This window comes from Mchenga conophoros, linkage group LG7, assembly GCF_057382185.1.
Source record: "Mchenga conophoros isolate Kocher_MC1m ecotype Shallow Benthic linkage group LG7, M_conophoros_male_GT1.1, whole genome shotgun sequence".
NCBI classification, from domain to species: Eukaryota; Metazoa; Chordata; class Actinopteri; order Cichliformes; family Cichlidae; genus Mchenga; species Mchenga conophoros.
In genome coordinates this window covers 27,722,082-27,745,738 of record NC_140532.1, presented here as the reverse complement: position 1 = coordinate 27,745,738, position 23,657 = coordinate 27,722,082, and the positions used below count along the sequence as shown (strand labels likewise).

Genomic DNA, 23,657 nt, shown 5'->3' with positions numbered 1-23,657 from the left:
TCTGCCAAATCATAGTATTACTGCTATTTCATACTATTTAAGCGAAATTACAGTGTTTCTGCAAAAACATGTTTGAGGGGTGGAAATCTGTCCTCCTCTCATTTTTCAAACTCCGAAAATTAAGCCATTTCTTCTCTCGTCATGTCTCCGCCACGGAGATACAAAGAGCTATGTAAATCGCAGTCAAAGTACACCAAAGTCCGCTGATTCACCCAGTGCAAGAATTATGCTTCTATCCCACCTAGTTTTTGAGTACAAATTTATACACTATCACAGACCGGTAATTCATATTGATAATTTATTACAATTCTGCAAAGTTTTACGATTTTAGCAGCTTTTCTAATATGGACCTCAGATTCTTGTTAACAGTCTATGGCAGAAATACATACAAGTACACAGCCTGATGAAGCAGACAGAAGCAGTACCTCTGATTGGTTCAGCATTTTCACCTCTTATCAGCACAAATCTCAGCCTCTTCTGCTGTTTTCATTAGAATTGTAAGCTTTTCCACCTTTTTTCAGTTACGTGGGAACCAGTTTGGCTCAATGAGTAGCTGAAAAATATCAGCCTCTTCTGCTGTTTTAGCAGGATTTCAGAGTTCAGCTTTTTCACTTTTTTTAAGCACAAATTTCAGTTTCTTTACCTCATTTCACAACAAAGTTCTTCCTCTTCACCTCTTTTCTGCTAATTTGAGCTTCTGCTCCACAGTGCACATTGTCCCTCTCATCATATCTTTGCTTGTGACCAGAGCTCATTTCGCTCAGAGGGTAGGGCATCTGCCGTGAGACCCGGTGGCAGAGGTTTGAATCCTACCTGTGACAGTTGCTACACATGTTCCCTGCTTGCATGCGCTCTGCTTTCTTGTGTGTCACTGCTCTCCAGTGTGTCATTACACATACAGCCATCTTCAGCAAGCACTTCTGCTTCTACACCTCTTTTCAGCTCATCTTTTTGCTTCTTTGCCTCTTTTCAGCAGAAATTCTTCTGATTCACCTCTTTTCTGCCAAATGTTTATCTTTTTCACCTCTTATCAGCACAATTCTAAGCAGCTTCTGCTAATTTCACCACAATTGTCACTCTCTCCACCTCTTCTTTGTGTGAATGAGTTTGGTGCACTGAGGTGAATCGCCGCCTTTAGACCAGAAGGGCCAGGTTCAAATCCTGCTCAGTGCAATGTTTTGTTTTTTTTTTCAACTTTTTCAGCTTTTTTCAGCAGACATCTTCAGCGTTAAGGCATCCACACAGCATTTTCGCAGGAAATGCAAATTTTTCTAGTTATATAGTTACTTTTTCAAAAAAGTAACTGAGTTATGCAAACAACAAAGTTTTTGCAGCTGTTTACCTAAAAATGCAGCCAAGGCTTTTTTTTTAAATAAGCATTTCAAACTATTTACAAAACAATCAGCTGTTCTGCATCAAATTTGATGCCACACAAATTATTTGTGCCCCTCCAAAAAATAATTTCTGTCCACTATGAGATAAAGGAGAACGACAGCCTGATACCTGCAGGCCTGACAACAGGAGATGTATCACTCCTGTAACACCTGTAACGTTCAGCAGTCGCCTCATTGTTCTGACACACACAACAAAACTATTGACTACACTACACACTAACTACACAACAAAACACACTAACTACACATGATTTGCGCTAAACGTCGCAAATCTCTCACATCTCAAAACACCGCCGTCACTCCTAAAACTTCCCCCTTCCTAAACAACAAAATACCATGTTGCTTAGGGGTGCAACGATACACAAAATTCACAATTCGGTTTGGTTCGATACTTTGGTGCCACGGTTCGATATTTTTTCGATACAAAAAAAATGTTCATGCCTTTTTAATTTGTCATTTATTAAAATTATAAATATATATTTTAACTCAAAAGTACAGTTTTTAAATTGAATGTCGCTGAAATAACAAAGTAATAAAAAAAATATATCTGATCGAGGAATCACTCATCTTTGGAAAAGAGAGTTTATTACAGAGAAATGGCTCTTTCCAAAATAAAAGCTATACTATACGCTTCTTCTGGGCTTTATTCTCAGCAGCATATTAAACATATCAGGTCCCCATAAGGAGAATCCTGTGCTAACAGCTGTCTAAATGACTCGGGTAAAGTTTGTAGCATGCGCGCTTGTTGTTTTTGTCTGCTTCCACTTGTCTTTGCACTAGGATGATGTCAGCATAAATGTGCAGTCATATTCGTTGTGTTCTCACTAGTGCTGTCAGCGTTAATCTCGTTGAAATGACGTTAACGCCACAACACGGCAAATCTCCGTTAACGAGCTACCGCGGATCGCCCCGTGCGTGGGGCTGGACGGCCAACACGTTAACGAGCTAACTGCGCTAACACACTAGCTCCCACCCATGTAATTGAGCATTGCGTGGCACATCCAACATACTGTTTTACTTTAGTCCATGACGCGCTTACCTTCAGGGTCATACGTCACATGAAAACCAAAATAATTCCAAACACCAGATCTGAATGAGGGTGGGGGAGGTTCAATTTGCCATGTTGCAAGGAGAGCTTAACTTCTGTCTCGCTAGCTTGCCCTGCGCTCACTGAATCTGCGTTCGACTACTCCGCCTAGGCTGCACTGTCGAGCGCAGATTCACTGAGCGCTCAACACAGACAGCATCATCAGAAGGAAAGTTGATAAAATAAATTACAAATGTTGTATTGTTCGATACATATGCGTACCGAACCGAAAGCACTGTATCGAACGGTTCAATATCGATACGAATATCGTTGCACCCCTAATGTTGCCATATCATTTTTTGGATTGGTTGGCATGGTACATTTTTCCACCAATAGGAAAGGGTGGGGTTTTTTGGTTTTGTTTTTGCTCACAAGCTTTTGAGTGTTTTCCGTATAAAACGCTGTTTTTACCATTTCTTCCCGCACTAAATATAAACAACGATAGTATTCAGGAAGAAAACCAAACATTGCATATATTTTTATCATAACTCTGGTTTTACGTGGCCTATCAACACAATTTAAAAACTGGTATAAAGTCCACACTTTTTCCTTCAATTGTTCCGTCTGTCCTGCTCACATCTCCAATGGTTGTGCGCGTTGACATTAACGTGGCGTCACTCCTCATCAGCCGGTTTGCTGGCTAAAACACCAGTGTCAGCACATAAGGACGCTGTCATAGCCTGTCAACGACGTTGATTAGCTGCGTATATACGAATGTGAATTGCATTATTGGCTGGACTATGGGACAAGGTGGCATCGTTCTAATCCCATACTGGAGCAGCCAGTCACTTACTGACTAACACTGCAAAACAGAATTGTTAAAGTATTAATTTTAATTTCAATTCTGGTTAGATTTTTTTTCTGTGCGCAGAGACCATGCCAGCAGTGCGCACGCGCGCAGCTTAGAGGGAACATTGCCATGATGGACATTAGACCAACTGTAAAAATTGGATGAAGTTGTCACACTAAACCCAAACATTCACTTCATGCGGCCCCCCTGGCGCCAGCTGAAGGCCTACCAAGGTTGAAGCTGACTGGAACAACAAATTCTTCCCATGATACCTCGTTGTCCTGTTCACTGGTACCATCCTGTTTCAAAGCAGCAACCATCGTTCCCATCCCAAAACAGTCAAATGTCACATGTCTGAACGATTTCAGACCTGTGGCACTCACCCCCATTCCCGCCAAATGCCTGGAGAGACTGGTCATTAAACACATCAGAGCTGCTTTTCCACCATCCCTGGACTCGCACCAGTTTGCATACAGGGAGAACCGGTCAACCGAGGATGCGATCGCCACAGTGCTGCACACATTACTGAAGCACTTGGAACACAGGAACACCTATGCACGGCTCCTCTTTGTAGACTACAGCTCGGCTTTTAATACCATCCGGCCATACAAACTCCGTCCCAAACTCCACCAACTGGGACTTAACTCCTCTCTGTGCAACTGGATTGTGGACTTCCTCACTAACCGTAGACAGAGTGTCAGAGTGGGTAAGAACACCTCTTCCACCCTTGTGGTCAACACCGGTGCCCCTCAGGGGTGTGTTCTGAGCCCTCTGCTATACACTCTCTTCACCCATGACTGTATTTCCTCCTGCGCGTCCAATCTCATTGTTAAGTTTGCAGATGACACTACAGTGCTCGGACTTATATCCAACAATGATGAGACAAACTATAGGACAGAGGTGCAACAACTAGAGTCATGGTGCCACGACAATAACTTGGTCTTAAACACCAAAAAGACCAAGGAGATCATTGTAGATTTCCGGAAGAGGGGTCATAACAACCATCTGCCTCTCTTCATTGGCAGTGAGGCGGTGGAGAGGGTGAGCAGTTTTAAATTCTTGGGGGTAACTGTGACCGAGGACCTGTCCTGGGGCAACCATATCACCTCAGTTGTACGGAAGGCCCAACAGCGCCTCTACTACCTGAGGAGACTGCGGAGCGCACACATTCCCAGATCTCTGATGTTGAACTTCTACAACTGTGCCATCAGCAGCGTTCTGACGTATGGATTTCTAGTGTGGTTCCCCAGCTGCACCAAGGCCGATCAGCAAGCACTCCAGCGGGTGGTGAAAGAAGCTGGCAGAATTATTGGAACAAGTCTGCCAGAGATCAGTAATATCTTCCCCACTCGCTGTCTGAGGAGGGTGCACAGTATCCTGCGGGACCAACATCACCCTGCGCGCCACCTTTTCCATCTGCTGCCCTCAGGGAGAAGGTACAGGTCTATACAGGCCAGAACATCCAGACTGGCCAACAGCCTGTATCCACAGGCTGTGAGGCTCCTGAACTCTCTGCCCCCCTCTCACGGACAATAACCATATCCAACTTCTTAATAGCAATGAACTGGTCTGCATTGGTGCATCATATCTTTATTCTCTTCCCCCTCCTGCCCCCCCCCCCTCTTTCTTAAATAGATAACTATCATATCTGATATCATATCTCACAGTACAATAATATTGAATGGGTTGCATTGTTGTATTTTGTCATGTTTCTCAGGTCTTTGTCTGAATTTCTACGAACATTATTGCTAAGGATTGTCTTATTGCATTGGAGTCACACTGGGTTAAATATGTACACTTGGGTTTTAAGGGGTATTTATTATTTTCTTCTTTTTTTTTGGGTTGTATGGAAGCCCCAAACGCAATTTCATTGTTCTTGACAATGACAATAAATAAATAAATACTAAAATACTAAATACTAAATACTAAATAACAGGATTGTTGTCAGAATTCTTTGTACCTCCTTCAAGGCCACCTGGATCCACTGGAGACTGTGATGCCTCAAAGGCATTTACGTCATTTATCTTTAATGTTTGCTTTAAAATAATTAATTTGTTTGTAGTTAAGTTAAAAAGAACAGTAAAAAGAGTTAAACATGTTAAGAAGATTTAATTTTGAAGGTGAACTTGCTAATAACCTCACTTCCTGGTGGGTTCCCTGTATTGCTTCATTTCCTGTTTAATTCCTCATCCTGGTTGCTCTAAGAGGGAGAGTGACATGCGGTTTTGCTCTGAGGCTTATCCACAGCCATCCACTTGGGAACATCGTTCAGGCAACTCCGTAAGTGTATATATTTCATGATGAAGGTGTTAAAAAGGCATAAATAGCGGTATTTGTTAAAAATTATATTTTATTTGTGATTCATGGAGGTTGATATGTACATGTTAAAAAAGGCATTCCTTTTGATGATCATTACTGTTGCTCAAGCTAACACGAAGATGTAAAGTCATATTTTGAGTTATTTCGTGATACAATATTTATGTCTTTTCAACCACAGTTTTCACCGCTTGTCAAATGAAGATTCTGAGTAAAAAGTCACGTCTACTCGGACTCATGTATTCATTGAGAGAGGTTTAGCTTGGTGTTTAACCAGAGTTGCTACACTCTGCAACAGAACACTACAGTGACTGTTGACCTTCGCTTAACCGGGTGTGGTGACACTTTCTCTCAGATGAACATGGGATACACACACACACACACATGCACACGCATGAAACATGTACACTGATACTGATACGTCCTCACTATCACTCTCCCTCCCCCGAATCCAACGCCTCCTCCCATGCTTACCTCCCATCCGATGTGGACACCAGATCATTGCAGCAGTCCCAGATCAGCTGTACACACTGGAATACTCTCCCAACCTCTGACAAAGCGGATGGCACAACACAGAGGCCATTTACGTGAAAAGGGAAAGACTATGGAATCAGAACGATGCCACCTTGAAACGAAACCGAAAAAAAATATTGTAACTGAAATAAATGTACTGAAAAATCTTGCATTGAAACTGAAAAAAAATTAATTGAAACTGTAATTTTTTTGTTTTCGCTTACATTTTTTTTTTTCAGTTTCAATGCAAGATTTTGCATGTATTTGCATATATTATAATGCTGACCAATGACTGGAGAAAACACTGACGACGCGGCTGTGGTCACGGACAAACTTGCACGTGTCTGTTCGGGAATGGCAGATGCTGAGAGGTCCAGCGTTTACATTACCGACTATTTCAAAGTGACAGCCTGAGGTGTTCTTCAGTAAATTGGACTACCGGACAGGAGGACCTGAGGCCCCACCGCATTATTTTTGGTAAGTTAAATGTGTTTGTAAACTAATCCGTAATTTAGGTCCTTAGCTAGCTACCTAGCTCCATCATCTCATCTTTGCAGATGTCCATTTATAAAGTATCAACAACTCAAAGGTAAACATGATATTAGAAAATGTGTTAGTATATAAGGCCTTTAAAACAAATAAAAAATAAACAGCTCATATGTCAGCTGTCGGCAGAACTGTAGGACTGAACAACTTCAGATCCCGAGTGTGTGAGGACAGAGAAGGAACAGCTCTATTTCAGATTTGAAAGATAAACTTTATATTTCAGTTTGTGATCATTCTGTTCTGTTTGTGATTACAGGAGCCGTCCTCAGATTCAGACCTCAGCACCACCCAGTGACAGCAGACAGATCATCCTATATCTTCAATCTTTGTAGTAACTCCAAAATTAACTGAAGAAAACAGTACAAAGGTTAAAGTACCACATGTGCTGTCAGTGAAAGCTGCAGCTGTTTTATTGATAAATTTAAAGACAAAAAGTCAGAAGGATTAATCACCCCTGTAACTGTGTCACTATACATCAGCATTAACAGTACCTCAGTTTGGTGTTTCAGAAAACTGCTGATCTCAGACCTGCACAACTTCTGTTTTAAACACTGAATGTACTCAGCTACATGAAGAGCACATGATGTTTTCTCTGACACAATTAAATAAAACCTGATTAAAGTCAAAGGTTGTTACTTGTATTTGAACTAAAAACTTGTGATCTGGAATTCTTTCACTGTTTTTAGGCAATAGTGTGTTATTTATCATAAAGTAATTCAGAGTCATTCATACCAGAGTAACCAGTGAGCACAAAATATATTTAACTTTCTACAGGACTTAAAGCTTTACTATAGCTTATAAATTACTATAGCTTATAGCTATAGCTATTACTTAACTGCACTACGGTATAGTTCTGTGTAAATAATCATTCTGTACATACGATAATTTTTAATCCTACAACTGTTTATAACTTGCATAGTTCACATTTCTGTATAACTGTATATCTCAGATTTCTGTATAGTTTTTTATTACATATTTATATCCTGTTCATATCCTGTACATAGCTTGTACTCACTACAGCCTGTACATACTTATAGTTATAGAATATTCTTAACATACTTCATACCGTGTACATTATAACATACCATAATAGACCTATTTCTGTAATATACTTACATATCTATATTATTGCTAATATATATTGTAATATATCTATATCATGGCTAAAGCACTTCTGGATGGATGCAAACTGGATTTCGTTGCCATGTGCATGTGCAATGACAATAAAGTTGAATTCTATTCTATTCTATTCTATTATGTAAAAGTCCAGACCCTCTGAGGATTATCTGAGTACTTCTAACATTACACAAAGCAAAGGTCTCCATCAGTGTTCATGAAATGCTGGGTTTATCCTTCTTGTGAGGGAGCTGCTGGTGAAGATCACGAGCCCTGCTTGATCCCGGCGATGAGTTTCAGTCTTCCTGGTGTTTGTGAAATGATGCCTCTCACTGTGGGTCAACAGAACATCTGGCACAGGACAGCTGTAATGAAAGAAATTGGAGAAGTTTTGAAAAAAAAATCTTGGAAATACCCTATATGTGAGAAGCAGATTTTGTATTTACTTTTCTTTTGCCAATCAAGATAACTGAAATTCACCATACAATTACTAACCTTGTCATCTCCTACACTGTCTGTTTTGGGCTCTGGGCTCGTCCTTCCCAGCGCTCATGAGACTGCTTTGCTGCACTGTGGTATGAGGTGCTAACCTGTTGACAGTGTCGGGAAGGTTACTTTTAAAATGTATTCCACCAAAGATTATAGAAGTAATGTATTCTGAATACTTTACAACTACATGAATGTACTATTGCTGTGTGATTTATTACTATTACTGAAGGCTACTCACCATACCAATACCAACTAGATGTTAAAATCATAATATAAATGAGTAACAGTAGGTGGACATTTTGTTAAGCCAAGCATTTGTTTAACCATAACTATTAATGACTGAATTCATTTTTTCAAAAATAAAGATTTTAACAGTGTTAGGAAGGTTACTTTTAAAATGTATTCCACTACATATTACAGATTACATGCCCCAAAATGTATTTTGTAACGTATTCCGTTACGTTACTCAGTGAGAGTAACGTATTCTGAATACTTTAGATTACTTAATATATTATCATGCTTTTTACAACAACATGAATGTACTATTGCCAGGGATGGGTATCGTTTAGGTTTTATCCGATACCGGTGCCAAATCGGTACTTTTGAAACGGTGCCGGTGCTCAAACGGTGCTCAAACCGGTGCTTAAAGAATGGAGAACACAAAATTGGTCCAAAAACCTCTCATGTTCAGCTGTTTTTTTGTAAAAAGATAACAATGTTAGCCTTTTCTTCAGCTATGGGGCATATATGGTATCACTCTTGGCTGGAAGCAGTGCTTAAACAATGGAAAAAACACAAACTTTGTCCTAAACCTCTCATGTTTAGCTGTTTCCCTCTTTTTCTTTTGTCATTTTAGCCTTTTTGGCCAGGGTGAAGGGAGTATCTGCCATCAAACAAGAAGACAGCCGCATGTAGCTATGATGGTGTTTGCTAGTTCACCTTACATGCATTAATGTAATAACGTGGTTAGCCTACTCAACGTAAATTACACACGAACAACATTAAGCTACTCACGCAGAGAAGAACGGCTGCTGCTGCATCATCCTCATCATTTCTGCTACACTGGCAGGGCTAGGGGCCAGGACTCTCCTCTTCGTGTTTTTGGGGGGATGTTGCTAACTCCGGGTCTGATAACAGGCACCACACCCGCAGTAGATGTGTTCAGTGTGAGGTCTCGCAGCAAGCTATCAAATACGGCGCATTTCTCGGCTTTTAAAAAAAAAGCCCTCTATGCGTCGCCAGGTATTTCATCGGATTTGAGGTGTTACCTCCTTTGACAGTATCACAGTATCAGCTTAAAGCACTTGTTGCAAGCTGCTGAGTTTGTATCTTTTGCTGTGAAGTACAGCCAGACTTTTGACCGCTTCGCCTTGGGCATTTTTAATCTGTAGCTCTGCTCTAAAAGAACGTATGTACCTGGGCCCGCCTACTATCCTCGGAAACGTAAAATGATTGGCTAGAAGTGTATCACAGCTCAGGAAAAAAAAAGCACCGAAATAAAGCACCGAAATGTGCGCTGCTTTTCGGTCTGGTTACTACCGTTTATGTCAGAACACCAGTACCCATCCCTAACTATTGCTGTGTGATTTATTACTATTACTGAAGGCTACTTGTCATACCAGTGCCAACTAGATTTTTAAATCTTAATATAAAATGAGTAACAGTAGGGTGGACATTACGTAAGGCTGCACTTTTTGCAGCGATCTCGTATGGAAAACTATTCCACGCGTATATAAAACAGGTCCACGGCTCCGAACCATAGTAAAGGGACCTCTGGCTAATACGTCGGGTTTGTGTCGTGCTCGTAGCTGAAAACTAGCTTTACTTTGTTGTCTGGGTCAACTTTGCTAGCGAGAGACAGAGAGAGGCGTTGAAAGGCTGCTCCAACGGAACTGACAAAATATGACGGAATTGTATTGACAGCTTCGTCATCTAAAACTTTTATTTGTTGCTTTAAATGATTCGACCAGAAAACCTGTAATTTGTGTTGTTCCAGTCAAATCATACAGTTTTAAGGATCAGATGGAAACATTAATCAGAATCAGAAAGGGTTTTATTGCCAAATGTTGAGCAGGTTTACAACATTAGGAAATTGCTGCGGTACTTAGTGCAAACATACTGTCATATAACGCTTAAATAGACATAAAAATAAGAATTAAAAGTGCTAAGTAGATAGATATATACATGAGTGCAGGTGGTGATCAGTGCAAACATGATCAGTGCAAACAGATGAATGAGCAAGGAATCAGAGTTTCATGAACTGCATCTCTGGTGTTCCTTTTTTATTTGCAACAAATATCCATATCTGATATCCTAGGTATGCTGTGCTTCAGTTTTTGAAATCTCATGTTTTAGGTAGAGATCGACCGATCCGATATTACGTATCGGTATCGGTCCGATACTGACGTAAATTGCTGGATCGGATATTGGATAGAAATAAAAATGTAATCCGATCCATTAAATATCAAAAAAGCACCTCACAAAACTTGCAACACGGCGTAACTCGGCTTATAACCTTAGCAAGTCGGAGCAGTATGCTCACATGATAGAGCGGCTGGGTGTATTTGGAGCCTCGCTACCAAACCAGCATTTCATCTCTGAGAAAGTTATCCCAGAGAGAAGTAAAGCAAGTGTGTAAGTTCATCTCTGAATGTTTGTAAAGCATTCCCGCGTTAAGCTTAACAACCAATACCTGGAGCGACTGCCTCTTCTTGCTGCTACTTCAATCATGAAACTCCTTAATGATCAGCTGATTGGCTTTTCTGTCGTGACTCTCTTGTTTGTTTATCGCCTACTTCGTGCCAGAAAGAGGAAACCAGCGGCTGAACAACTGCAGCACGTTTAACCTTGATAAGCTGTTGTTAGAATTTATTTAATATTACTTTCTACACCAGGATCTTTTTTTACATAGCTAACGGCTGGTAACTGTGCAGGGGCGGATCTAGCAAAGTTTAGCCAGGGGGCCCGATAGGGCATTAACAGGGAAAAGGGGGCACAAAGACATACTTTTCTTTCTTATTCTCATTTAAAATGTCTAGCTTTTAATAAATAATTATCTGAATCTTACACCCAAAGTTTTAATCTTATGTAAAATGTATAGAAGTCAATTACTGTATATAGTAACTAATAAGTCTAATATACCCTAGTAAGCTATAGTGCTTTTTCCTTTGGGAAGGTACCATCTGTGCAGTCTGCAATTCTGTTGAAGGAAGATGTTGAATCTATTTAATTATTCTTGAAAAATAATTTAATTCTGTGCATTTTTTTTTCACACTGCATCAAATTAAAGTTGATTATGTCGATTAAGCATCATGAGGTGTAGGTATTTATTTTTTTTTGCTGGGAGTTTGCAACCCTATTAGTTAGGTTGCTTAATATTTCTGCTAAGTACTCTTTAAAATACCAGAATAGGAAGGATGGAGTAGGTTTAAGTTTATTAGATTGATCAGTATTGCTGAACTATGAAATATTTTGGGTGCAGTGTATTTTTTTACATACAGGTATAACAGAATAGCTTTAGTGTTGTTGTTTATTTAAACTTGAGTATGAACTTATACAAAATGCAGCAAGATATTAAAAAAACAGTTTTATTGATTAAAAACACACTATATCGGATTCATATCGGTATCGGCAGATATCCAAATTTATGATATCGGTATCGGACATAAAAAAGTGGTATCGTGCCATCTCTAGTTTTAGGTACTGAACTCAAATCTGTGGAGTTCAGTATGTAACTTTCCCACTTGGAGGCTCAGAAATTGAAATGTTGTCATGCTTTACCATAATAACCCAGCCTGTCTGATGTTCTTAAGGGAGAAAACTCAGATCATGAAGAAGGCCGGCATGAAGCGAGTTCTGCTGTTGGGTTCAGGATATGTGTCTGGACCTGTTGTGGAGTATCTGACCCGTGATCAGGGCACCCAGGTTACTGTGGGTGAGTTTGCCTGTTAAACTTTATTAAGACTGAAATGTTCTGGGCTTTTGTGGGATTAAAATTCATGTCAGTCTTTATTGTCAAGTTTATCATTTTCAGATAAATAATGAAACCAACGGTCAATGTTTAATATTTTTATAAAGGGTTAGTTTGGTCTCTTTGAAAGTATTATGAGGAGTGAGTGATTTGTATACCCCATCTAATGGACACATCACAACCTTGAACAGTGTTAGTCAGTGTTTACTCAACTCTGCCAAAAGGTAACTGTAAGCAGTGCAGGTTACTGACTGACCATGTTTTCCCTCTTAACATAGATGTATGTACTTCTACTGAGATTAAATTGTTTCGGGGCTTTGGAGATCAACAGAGTGAAAACATTGCATCAGTATACTGGTGTCAACCTTAATGCTGGTTAGCCTGTTAGATTTCTGTTACCATGTTGGACCCCAAGAAGACTTACTTCTGCAGTTTGGCTGAGAGTCAGAGGACTTTCATTGCTATTTTAAATATTTTCATCTTTAAGAAGCTTAACTGTGACTTATTCCTTTAGCCTGAGGAAGTTCACTTAGATACAGTTTATCATAAATCATATTGTTTCATCTCTAGTAAAAGTGATAAAACACTTCTAACACTACCCTTAAAGTGTAAATCTTACCATTGGGGTTCTTGTCCAACTTAGGACTTTAGGTATCTTGGTGTTATTATTATAATAATGAGTGCCATTGACTATATCTAGAAGATGGATATATTCTGGGTAGCTTGGGTAGCACAGTGCATCACGTTAACTGAGCTAACATATAAATGAAACCCTGAGCCACAATATTCATTGATAATTGCATTAAATTGGCCTAGATTACAAAGACACCACAAACTTCCAGCTGAGTCCAGCTGAGTGGCTTACATTAACAGTTATAAGCACAGTAAAGAGTACATTACTTAAAGTCTTAAAAAAAACTGAAACTGAGAAAGTTGACAAAGACCAGAAAATTATGTGTAACAGTGGTTATTGTTTCTTTGTTTGCGTTTAGCATCGATGCTATTGAGCCAGGCAGAGGAGCTGGCAGCCAAATACCCCAACACCATCCCTGTCATGCTGGATGTCAGCAGCCAAGAGGGACACCTAGACTCTCTGGTCAGAGATCATGACTTGGTCATCAGGTATAGCAGCAGGACAGATATAACATTGGTGGCAATTATTAAGTAATGTGTAAAGTTGTAATGATTTCATTTATTCCAGATGAATACTTTACCACAATATGTATTACCACAAAACAAATTCTTTTTTATTTTTTTATCATTTCATCTCCAAAGTAATTTAATGGAGCCCAGTTATTTTTGGACTGTTTTACAATTTAACATTACATTATTAGATTAAAATATCAGTCCGCTTATACTTAAGTCAACCCCTTCATCTTCTCCTCAGCTTGCTGCCTTACTCGTTCCATCCGCTTATCGCCAAACACTGTATAAAGAGGAAGGTGAACATGGTGACAGCCAGCTACCTTAGTCCTGCCATGAAGGCGTTGCAGAGCAGGTAATGATCAAGTCCACAGAAGTCTGTTAGGAATTCAGGATTACTTTCAATAAATGTTTCTCTATTATTTTCCTATGTGTGCACATCATCCTCAGCAGTATTAATAAATTATTGTAAAACATATGCATAGGATTTGGGATGCACAAATGTATAGGCAAATGTTAGTCTTGTTTCTTATTGTGTCACATAATTATTGCACTGGCTAAACGTTTGAAGGTTATGGGATAAAAAGCTGTGACTTTAAAGTTTAAACTTTGAATTTTATAATGACATTTTCTTATTTTTCTTTTGATAAGAAAGTGAAATGCATAGCAAAAATAGAATAAAATAAAACAGAAAAGATCCCCCCTAATATTATTAAGAAATATAGTCATGAAAAGTGAAAATGCATATTTACATGTTGAATGCATTTGTGTGTATTAGTGCAGAAGAAGCAGGGATCACGATCGTGAATGAGATGGGACTGGACCCAGGCATCGACCACATGTTGGCCATGGAGTGTATCAACAAAGCCAAAGCTGAAAGCTGCACTGTGAGTGAACATTGCAACACTGAGATAGAAAATCTGGCACCTGTATGTGTGCCATATAAACAGTGTTCAAACACACATGGACAGTCACACTATGGCTCAACATGGAAAGTTTTATGTTCAACACATGCTGAGTTTCACACAGGTTCCAGTTCAAGCAGACAGACACAGGCTAATGTGGAGTTTTTGAACTGGAATTTGTTTTGTTTTTTTCTTAGAAACTAGTAATGTAAACAAACAAATTGAACCCAATATTGTTCTGACAGACTGAACACTTTAAAACTAGACACAACTCAAGATTAATGATTCATGCCAGCTTCTGTCATATCAAGTGGTTAACCTGATCAGACTTTGACAGATACATAAATACAATTGTCACTAACTTTATTAAGAACAGCTGTAGACCTGCTTATTCATGCAATCATTCAGTCAGTCAGCATACAGTGGAAGCTGAATCCAATGGTTATTCTGTAAGCACTGATTTGACAGGTTTGTTTCCACGCATGATTTTCTTTAAGCATAAACTAACCAATTATGGATCACACAGCTGCTGAATTCAGAGACCATAGGAAAAAAATATTCTCTAATTGAAAATTGTCTACCTACTATTACTCCTTTAAAGTGGACCTATTATACTCATTTTCAGTTTCATGTTTGTATTTGTGAACTATATTACAGTGACTTTGCCTCATTCAGGTTTTGAGACTAATCTTATTTAACTTAGACTAGACAAGTGCAGCCCCTAAGTTTAACCACAGACTGAAATAGCAGTTTTAACTCATCTCCGTAACGCCATACTCCGTTTAAACTTCTCTTTTGATCAGTGATGGGAATAACAGCGTTACAAGTAATGGTGTTACTTTTTTCAGTAAGGAGTAATCTAACTAATTACTGTTCCTATCGTTACAACGCCATTACAGTTAATAACAAGAAAATGCGGTCCGTTACTATTTTTCAACAAACAGACGGTTGAAGCTGTGTTCAGTTTACCGCATCTCATATCAGTTGCACAGAAGTAGCTGTAAGTAATCTGGGCGCTACATCTTTAAGCAATTGTGTTGATAGGCCACGTAAAACCAGAGTCATGATAAACAATATATATGCGTGTTTTTTGGAGTGTGTAGTTAATGTGTTGTCTTGTGTAGTTAGTGTGTAGTGTTGTGGATAGTTTTGTGTTGTGTGTCAGAACAATGAACCTGCTGTCTCCAGGTACAAAAAGGAGTGATACACCTGCTGCTGTCAGACCTGCAGGTGTCAGGCTGTGATGTTCTCCTTTATAGTGGACAGAAATATTTGGAGTGGCACAAATAATTTGTGTGGCATATTATTGAATGCAGAAGAGCTGATTGCTATGTAAATAAATTCAGACACGTGAGGTTGTGCTGAAAAGGATGAGACCAAACAAGGCAAAGTAAATAGTTTTTAAAGGTGTAATATAGAGGAAACATCAAAAGTAGTTTAAAATGGCCAATTATACCCTTGGACCCCAGAGGCTTAAACTTTTTTTTATAGTAACGCAGTAGTTACTTTTCAAATAATTAATTACTTTTAGAATCTTGTAACTCAGTTACTTTTTTGAAGAAGTAACTAGTAACTATGATTAATTACTTTTTCAAAGTAACTTGCCCAACACTGCTTTTGATTGGCAACTCCTATTACAAAAACGCACTGAAGAGCAGGTAGGTTGGGTTTCTTCGCTTACAGATAGCCATTTGCTTGAGATAGCTCTGTAAGAATATCCTCTCTCTTTAACATCACAAAGACCAAAAATGCAAAAAACTAGAAGCTGAATATTTGGATCAGATTAAAGCCTGAACTATTAGATCACAGGGATTACTTGGTACACTGATCAGGCATAACATTATTTATTCTTCACTCGCTGTGTTTATTCACCACTTTGCCTTTAATCACTACTTATTATTAATCTCTTGCTCCTTTCCACAGGGTGTCTTTTGTCCCTTAAATCCCAACTGGTCATGGCAGATGGCTAGACCCTCCTTGAGCCTAGTTCTGCTGGAGGTTTCTTCCAGTTAATATAAAGTTTTTTCTTCCTACTGCTGCCAAGTACTTGCTAATAGGGTTTCATCTGATTGTTGGGGTTCTCTCTGCATAATTGTAGCTTCTTTACAATATAAAGCACCTTAAGGCAACTGTTATGATATATAAATAATATAATGTATTAAAAAATATGAATAAATAGGACTTGTTTGTCCAGCATATGCCACAGATTATTAAGCTTGATTAGGTTGAGAGTTAGGGTTAGGGTTAGGGTCAAACTCGTTCTTGTCCTCCTTAAACCAATCCTGCTCCAAAAAGGCTACAGCTATTAAGGAATATTGTTTTGGTTAGAGGGTGTACATGATCTGCAACTATGCTTAGGTAGGTGGTACGTTTCAAAGTAACATCCTCATGGATGGCAAGACCCATGGTTTCCCAGCAGAACATTGCCCAAAACATCTCACTGCTCCCATGCCTTGTCTTCTTCCCATATGCATCTTAGTGCCAGGTGTTGCCAAGGTAAACAATGTACCCGGCCAGCCACGTAATGTAAAAGAAAATGCAATTCATCAGACAAGGCCACTGTCTTTCATTATTCAGTTTCACTATTGTCCAGTTCTGATGCTCGGGTGCCCATTGTTGGAAACCATGCATCTCCATATGCAACAAACTGTGATGTACTTTGTATTCTGACACCTTTCTAATCAGCAGTACGTTTTTCAGCAATTTGAGCTACAGTAGCTCGTCTGTTGAATCAAACCAAACGGGCCAGCCTTCTCTCCTGATGTGTATCAGTGATCCTTGGCTGCCAGTGACCTGGTTGCCGGTTAACAACTATTCCTTGCTTGGACAATTTTGTTAGACATTTCTGTAAAAAATTACATTTGTTGGTATCATTATAAATACACTTTAGTGCATCCAGATAGTATTTACAGTGCTTTACGTATTTGATATTTTGTCATGTTACAGCCTTATTCAAAAAAATATTAAATTCACATTTTCCAACAGACATGAAGCTTAGTATTCAGACCAAAGAGTTAAATCTTTGTTTCATTAGGCCAGAACATTTTGCCTCTAATGGTCAGAGTCCTTCAGGTGCCTTTTGGCAAACTCAAGATGAGCCCTTGTGCATTTTACTGAGTAGTGGCTTCCGTTTGGTCACTAACATATACCAGCTACTAGATATTTTAAGTACTTTCTGCATATCAACAGTAGCTTTAGCTGCATTTTTGTGTAGCTGTCTGATCATTCTTTATGCATTGAATACATTTTAGGTGGAGTCCTACAGCTCATTCTGTGGTGGTCTTCCTGCTCCTGAGTGCTCAGACAATCCTCTTCGTTACAAGTTCAGCTGGAGCCCATATGGTGTCCTCCTCAACACTATCAGTCCCGCTATTTTTCTCAAAGACAACCAGGTATGGATGTCTCAAAAGACCATAAATTGTTAATATGTTTTTTTTATTATTATTTACTTTCAGTAAAGATACGATTTTTTTGTCTTTCTTTGAGGTGATAAATGTCCCACCTGGTGGCTCTCTGATGGATTCCACCACTCCAATGGATTTCTTTCCAGGTTTCAACCTTGAGGGATTTCCGAATCGTGACAGCACGAAATACGCTGAGCCATACGGCATCCAGACAGCACACACGCTCATCAGAGGAACTCTGCGTTTTAAGGTACAACACACATAGACAAACTGCACATACAAATACAACTGCTATACAGAATTTATTATGCTTAAGAAATAATTAAATTCAATATTAGATTGTAATTATAATCTGTAATAATCTAATATTGAAATTATAATTATCTTTGATTATAAAAGGCATAAATAGTCTCTGAAATGCATGAGTTTTGGACTCCCCATTTTGACACCTCAGTGTTAGCATTTTGGCACCTACCATGTTAGTTTTTGAAGACAGGAGTGACCATATTAAGACACGAGGATGGAGTTATCAGTTAACACTAACCAAACAAAGCCACATCAGTAATAAGTGCCCAGAACATTAAATCTCACTACAGATTTGGCAGTGGTACAAAATGAGCTTTAAACTTAACTTGTACTACAGAAGTACAAGTCCTACATTAATCATCAGCGTGGCCAATCAGTGCACAGCAATGGTATCACTGTGATCTTGAGGTGCGCAAAATAGACATTTTTCTGTGTCCACGTAACTTTGCAAATATCCAGCACTCAGCAAAATATTTAAAACCTTTTCCTTCCGTGTAACATAATCCCCTGATTAAACCTGAAACCCAATTTATTTTAACATATTTTGGTCACCTCCGTTCTTGTCCTGTTACTCAGGGTTTCTCGAAGGCCATGAGTGGTTTCATTAAACTGGGTCTAATCAACAGCGATCCCAGTTCCATCCTGCAGCACACGTCATCACCAGTTTCATGGGTAAGAACCTCTTTTAGTGTTCAAAAGCATCCAAAGATGTGGGCGGAAAATAGTCAGTTAACAGTGCACCCTGCTTCTTTCTGTCATTCAGTTTAATGTAACAAGCTGCTTTGAAGCTCTTGACTGTGACAGTAGAGCCTATTACAGTTGCTGTTTATTAGCATCAAGGCTGCAGTGAGCTGGGGCACTCTGGCATTGATGAGAGTATACAGCAGACAATATTTGTCATCTGCTATCTGTTCGACAAGAAAAAGCAGCCTTAGTGCTCCGTGTTTGGGTTGTGTTTATCAGAAATCAAAAGCTGGTTGATGATGATTGATGTAACAAGGGTTTTCTCTGAAAACACTCAGAACTTTTTATCTGAAAAGACAATTCAAAGAGAACCAAATAAATAGCAGCCCACCTACAAAATGTAGCCCTGAAGTCTCATGATTCATTAATGTGATGCAGTGACTTGTTTCTCTTCTTTCTACAGAAAGAACTCCTCTGTCAGCAGATGGATTTATCTTCTTCTGTTTCCCAAAATGTCTTTGAACAAGCTGTATATGAACACACAGGGCAGGATGACTTCAGGATGGACACTCTGAGATGGTGAGAAGCCACCCTGAAGTAAAAAAAATAGCTTCTTTTAGTCAACTAAAGCTAAGCTGTCTTTCTCCTATTGTGTTTTCAAGATTTTAACAAATTTCCTTTTGGTACCATCTCTCTCATAGTGTCCATGGGTCCTTTAAAAAAAGTCTTCAGATATCTCAGAAACTAAATCACTTTTCACTTTCAAGCCTTTCTGATTAATAGAAATGGGGGAAAGGGAACAGTAGAATAAAAATGTGAGGGACGTCAAGACTCTTGAACCTGAGAATGGCTGCCATGTATGTTAATATTTTTTTCAAACCAGGATTAGGCTCTATATACTACTGAGTCCAGTGGCCTTATAATCTAATTAAAAAGTCTAATGACAACAAGGATCTGTCCTGTGTTTGCAAAAACAGGCCTGTCCAGTAGGACACAATAAGAAAACTGCACTTGGGCCTGGCCTCTGTGCACAACATTTCGCTGATTAATTTATGGGTCAGTCAGTCATTTGGGGTTAAAATAAATAGTTTTGTAAATTTTGTTCATTTTGAGCCTCGTATCTTGTGTATGCACACTGGCAAATAACTAGCAGTTTCACAGGCAGATCTATCGCTCACTCATTACATACGGTTTCAAAACACGAAGATGAGGGAGGCTTTAAAACAGTACTTCATAAACCAGTGAGTGATGTCACAGCGCCTTTTATTGTTTATACCAGCGGTCCCCAACCTTTTTTTACGCCACAGTTTAATGCCAGACAATATTTTCATGGACCGGCCACTAAGGTGTCACGATAAATACAACAAAATAAAATGAAGCGACGAACTGTGGTACTTTGTAAATATAATAACTAGTTGTGTAACTTTATTAGCAGCGTCCTACTGAAATGCGCCAACAACACTGAGAGTCACATCCTCCTCTCTGCCCCTTAATGCTCTCTAGTTGCTATGGTAATGCGTAAATATTTATTTCAAAATAAGACCTATAACTACAACACGGGAAAAGACCCAGGGAAACAGAGTTAACAATAAAAATCCTGACAGCCATAAATTTCACACCCGAGCCTAAATTCTCACAGTACCAAACAGGCCACGGACCGGCCTGGGGGTTGGGGACCACTGGTTTATACCATCTATGGTTTACACTGAAGCTAAATGCAATGTTAAAACTCCCCTTATTCAATATATTTGGCCAGTCTGAAACCATGTGAAGGTAAAAGCTTGTATCATATTGTCAGTGTGTGAGAATTGGCAGCTTTCAGAAGAGTCTCGTCCTTATCAAGTCAGAAAGTGATTATCAAAAGTATAAAGATGAAATGAAGCCTGAAATAATTTGAATTGTTTTGTCATTTGGTGGAATCCTGTACTACTTTAGCAGACATCCAAATATCTGGTATATTCTTTTGTGATTGATACTGCTCTTCTGAGTTTGCGTTGTCCCTATACACAGCGCCCCAAGAGCAAGGCTATGCATCTTCTACACACTTATTACTGCCTGCCTAACAAGTACACCTGAAGTGGTGTAGTATGCACAATCATCAGTTTAAATTAGCTTTTCCAAGGGTCTCTTCAGACCAAGGCTTCATGCTGTCATTGTTCTCACAGTTCTGGCAGTGAATGCAAGAGGGTCACACTGGCATTGAAATGTAAATTCCTCTGATGGTAAAGTGAACTGTTGGAAACATTCCATCTGTGTTGTTAAAGGGTAAAAAGCAAGCCGCTTGCAGCTCACATTGAAAGACTTGTTGTTCATTTATTCAATTCACCAGCAACCCAGCCACAAAAAGCAAATGCTCATCTCTTTAGATGTAGCCAAGGACACGTGGGCTGCCGCTGCAGTGTGTAGGGTTATTAGGGCAGAGTAATTATCTTTCGAGCCTTAAGTATTGTTTTGTAACGGTTATGTTATTTTAATAACCATTTTTTTATTTCTGCAGCTTAGGGATGCTTGGCGATGAGCTAGTGCCCCATGCAGAGAGCATTTTGGCTGCCCTTGCAAAACATTTGGAAACTAAACTTTCATTCGGTGAGCTCATTAATACCATATTAGAAGAACAGGAGTATTAAATGTGACACCAAGTGTAAAAAAAACTATTGCCTCTTGTCATCAGATAAGGGAGAAAGAGACATGATCATTCTGAGAAACGATGTGGGGGTTCGCTATCCAACTGGAGAACTAGAGACCAAACACATCAGCCTGGTGGTGTATGGCGACCCCACCGGCTTCTCAGCCATGGCCAAGACTGTTGGATACCCAGCAGCCATTGCTGCTCGGATGGTTCTTAACGGTTAGTGATTTCACTTTTCAAAAATGTTCATTTTCGTTGGTCTTTCACTTTACAGAGAGCATTCAAACTATGTTCAAACTAAATTTAGTCACCAACCTCATTCACTGAATATTAGATAAATACTTGAGAATATAATGTTACCGGCTCTCTATACTTACTTTGTAGGTGAAATCAATACAAAGGGTCTGGTGGTTCCAATGGTGAAAGAGATCTACGAACCAGTGCTGGCCCGGCTGAAAGAGGAAGGCCTACACTTCATTTCCAAAAGCACCCTGCAGGAGTAGAGCTACAACATCAAGAAGAGCAAATGACTGTAAATTCTAATCTTGTCTACATTTCATGTCATTAATCGACCTTTAAACTCTTCAGACAGATTCTGGCTCACCTACCTGCTTTCATTCTGAGTTTATAATAATACTCTAACATGCCTACCCAGGAAGGTTGTTTGTTCCCTGATTTTTTGAATTCACAATAAAAAGTTATCTGAAGCATTGTAGATTGTTTTGTTTACCTTGTTGTACCTTCTTGTGTGGGCAATCTTATTTCCATTGCCAAATAATGCTCCCAGTACCATCTGATAAATCCAGCAATTTCTTTTATGTATGTGCATGTGTGTGGTTGTTACCTTGACAACTGTTCTTTCATTCCATTTCAGGCTTGGTGGAGGTGTTAAATTCAGTGCCAAGTGCCTTTATCCTGCATTCTTTCTAATGGCTGCCAGAGGGCAACTCCTCTTTTTGTGTGTGATTCTATTGAAGTCTAGAATTACCCTCCTGTGACCTCAGCGAACACTTTACTGACTGATAACAGTCGATAGTTATTGAAAGCAACATGAAGCAGATTTTGTCCCCTATTAGAGTCACAAGACTAGTGAGAACTTTATGTAGTGGTTAACACATTTAACTTACACAAGAAAGATCTCTGCTTGAAACTGGTAGTACACACAAATCCAGCTTCAAGGAGTCACAAGCTCGTGCTAACTGAAGTCACTACAGGACTTCATGTGATGCAGTTAAGTGACCAATTAAATAAAGATAGCGGAGGGCATTACACAGCAGTTGTTTTGTTTGCTCTCAATTTTGACAGCCTTATTAAAGATTAATGTCAGTTTTGTACATGCGCCAGATAGCTTTTCTTCAAATTCTTTAATTCTCACTCGCTTTTGCAACTTTGTACTTTTGTGTTACTCGCAGCAACAACTCCACCTCATTGTTAGTCCAATTAAAAAACTCGGTGCTTGTCTTTGACATTTTGGCACGATGTTTCAAAGAGCTGGAAAGTAAATAAATGGCTGACAGAAATGAGGCAGGCCGAATCGTCTTGCGTTTCACGCATGCACAGTACTGGAACGTGAGCGTTTTAGGCGTTTCAATGTGGACGCACAACTCTGTGAAAACGACTGAAAACGGTAGTGTGGACGTGGAGCGTTTTCAGACGACTGTGACTATGGAGGCCAGGCCATCAGGCGCAGCACTCCATCACTCGCCTTCTTGGTCAAACAGCCCTTACACAGCCTGGAGGTGTGTTTGGGGTCACTTTGCTATTGGAAAATTGGCGGCAGCATCTCTGCTGGGGACAGGAAGAGACTGAACAGGGTGATCCGAAGGGCCAGCTCTGTTCTAGGATGCCCTCTGGACCCAGTGGAGGTGGTGAGTGACAGGAGAACGGCGGCTAAGCTGTCATCCCTGTTGGACAACATCTCCCACCCCATGCAGCAGACTGTGACAGCACTGAGCAGCTCCTTCAGTGGGAGACTGCGGCACCCACGGTGTGGGACGGAGAGATTTCGCAGGTCTTTCCTCCCCACTGCTGTCAGACTCCATAATAAAGACTTTAACTGATCAAGCACACACATCCATACATATGCAATAATACTAAGTGCAATAATCCTTTCTGTCATCGTTGTATTTTTACTCAGTTGTATATAGTATTTGTATTTGTATTCTATTTTTATCTTATTGTATATTTATTTTATTTTATTCTACTGTATATAGTATTTTATTCTATTCTGTACAGCTGTGTACTGTATTTATTCTTATTGTATTCTAATTTTTGCCTCATAACTTTTGCACTGTCCACTTCCTGCTGTGACAAAACAAATTTCCCACGTGTGGGACTAATAAAGGTTATCTTATCTTAAATAAAT

At 39.4% G+C, this 23,657-nt stretch overlaps 1 protein-coding gene across 1 annotated transcript in view; it reads left to right on the top strand.

The window, feature by feature from the left end:
- The window catches only part of aass (aminoadipate-semialdehyde synthase), a 107,977-nt gene extending 85,978 nt beyond the window's left edge, over positions 1-21,999 (top strand). The window contains exons 14-24 of the mRNA XM_085283230.1: positions 12,064-12,185; positions 13,214-13,343; positions 13,609-13,719; positions 14,143-14,251; positions 17,521-17,661; positions 17,756-17,923; positions 18,556-18,651; positions 19,127-19,242; positions 21,161-21,249; positions 21,335-21,511; positions 21,677-21,999. Coding sequence (XP_085139356.1) covers positions 12,064-12,185; positions 13,214-13,343; positions 13,609-13,719; positions 14,143-14,251; positions 17,521-17,661; positions 17,756-17,923; positions 18,556-18,651; positions 19,127-19,242; positions 21,161-21,249; positions 21,335-21,511; positions 21,677-21,795 — 1,378 coding nt within the window. The 3' untranslated portion in view covers positions 21,796-21,999. The remainder of the gene's footprint in view (positions 1-12,063; positions 12,186-13,213; positions 13,344-13,608; positions 13,720-14,142; positions 14,252-17,520; positions 17,662-17,755; positions 17,924-18,555; positions 18,652-19,126; positions 19,243-21,160; positions 21,250-21,334; positions 21,512-21,676) is intronic.
- The last annotated feature ends 1,658 nt before the right edge of the window (positions 22,000-23,657 follow it).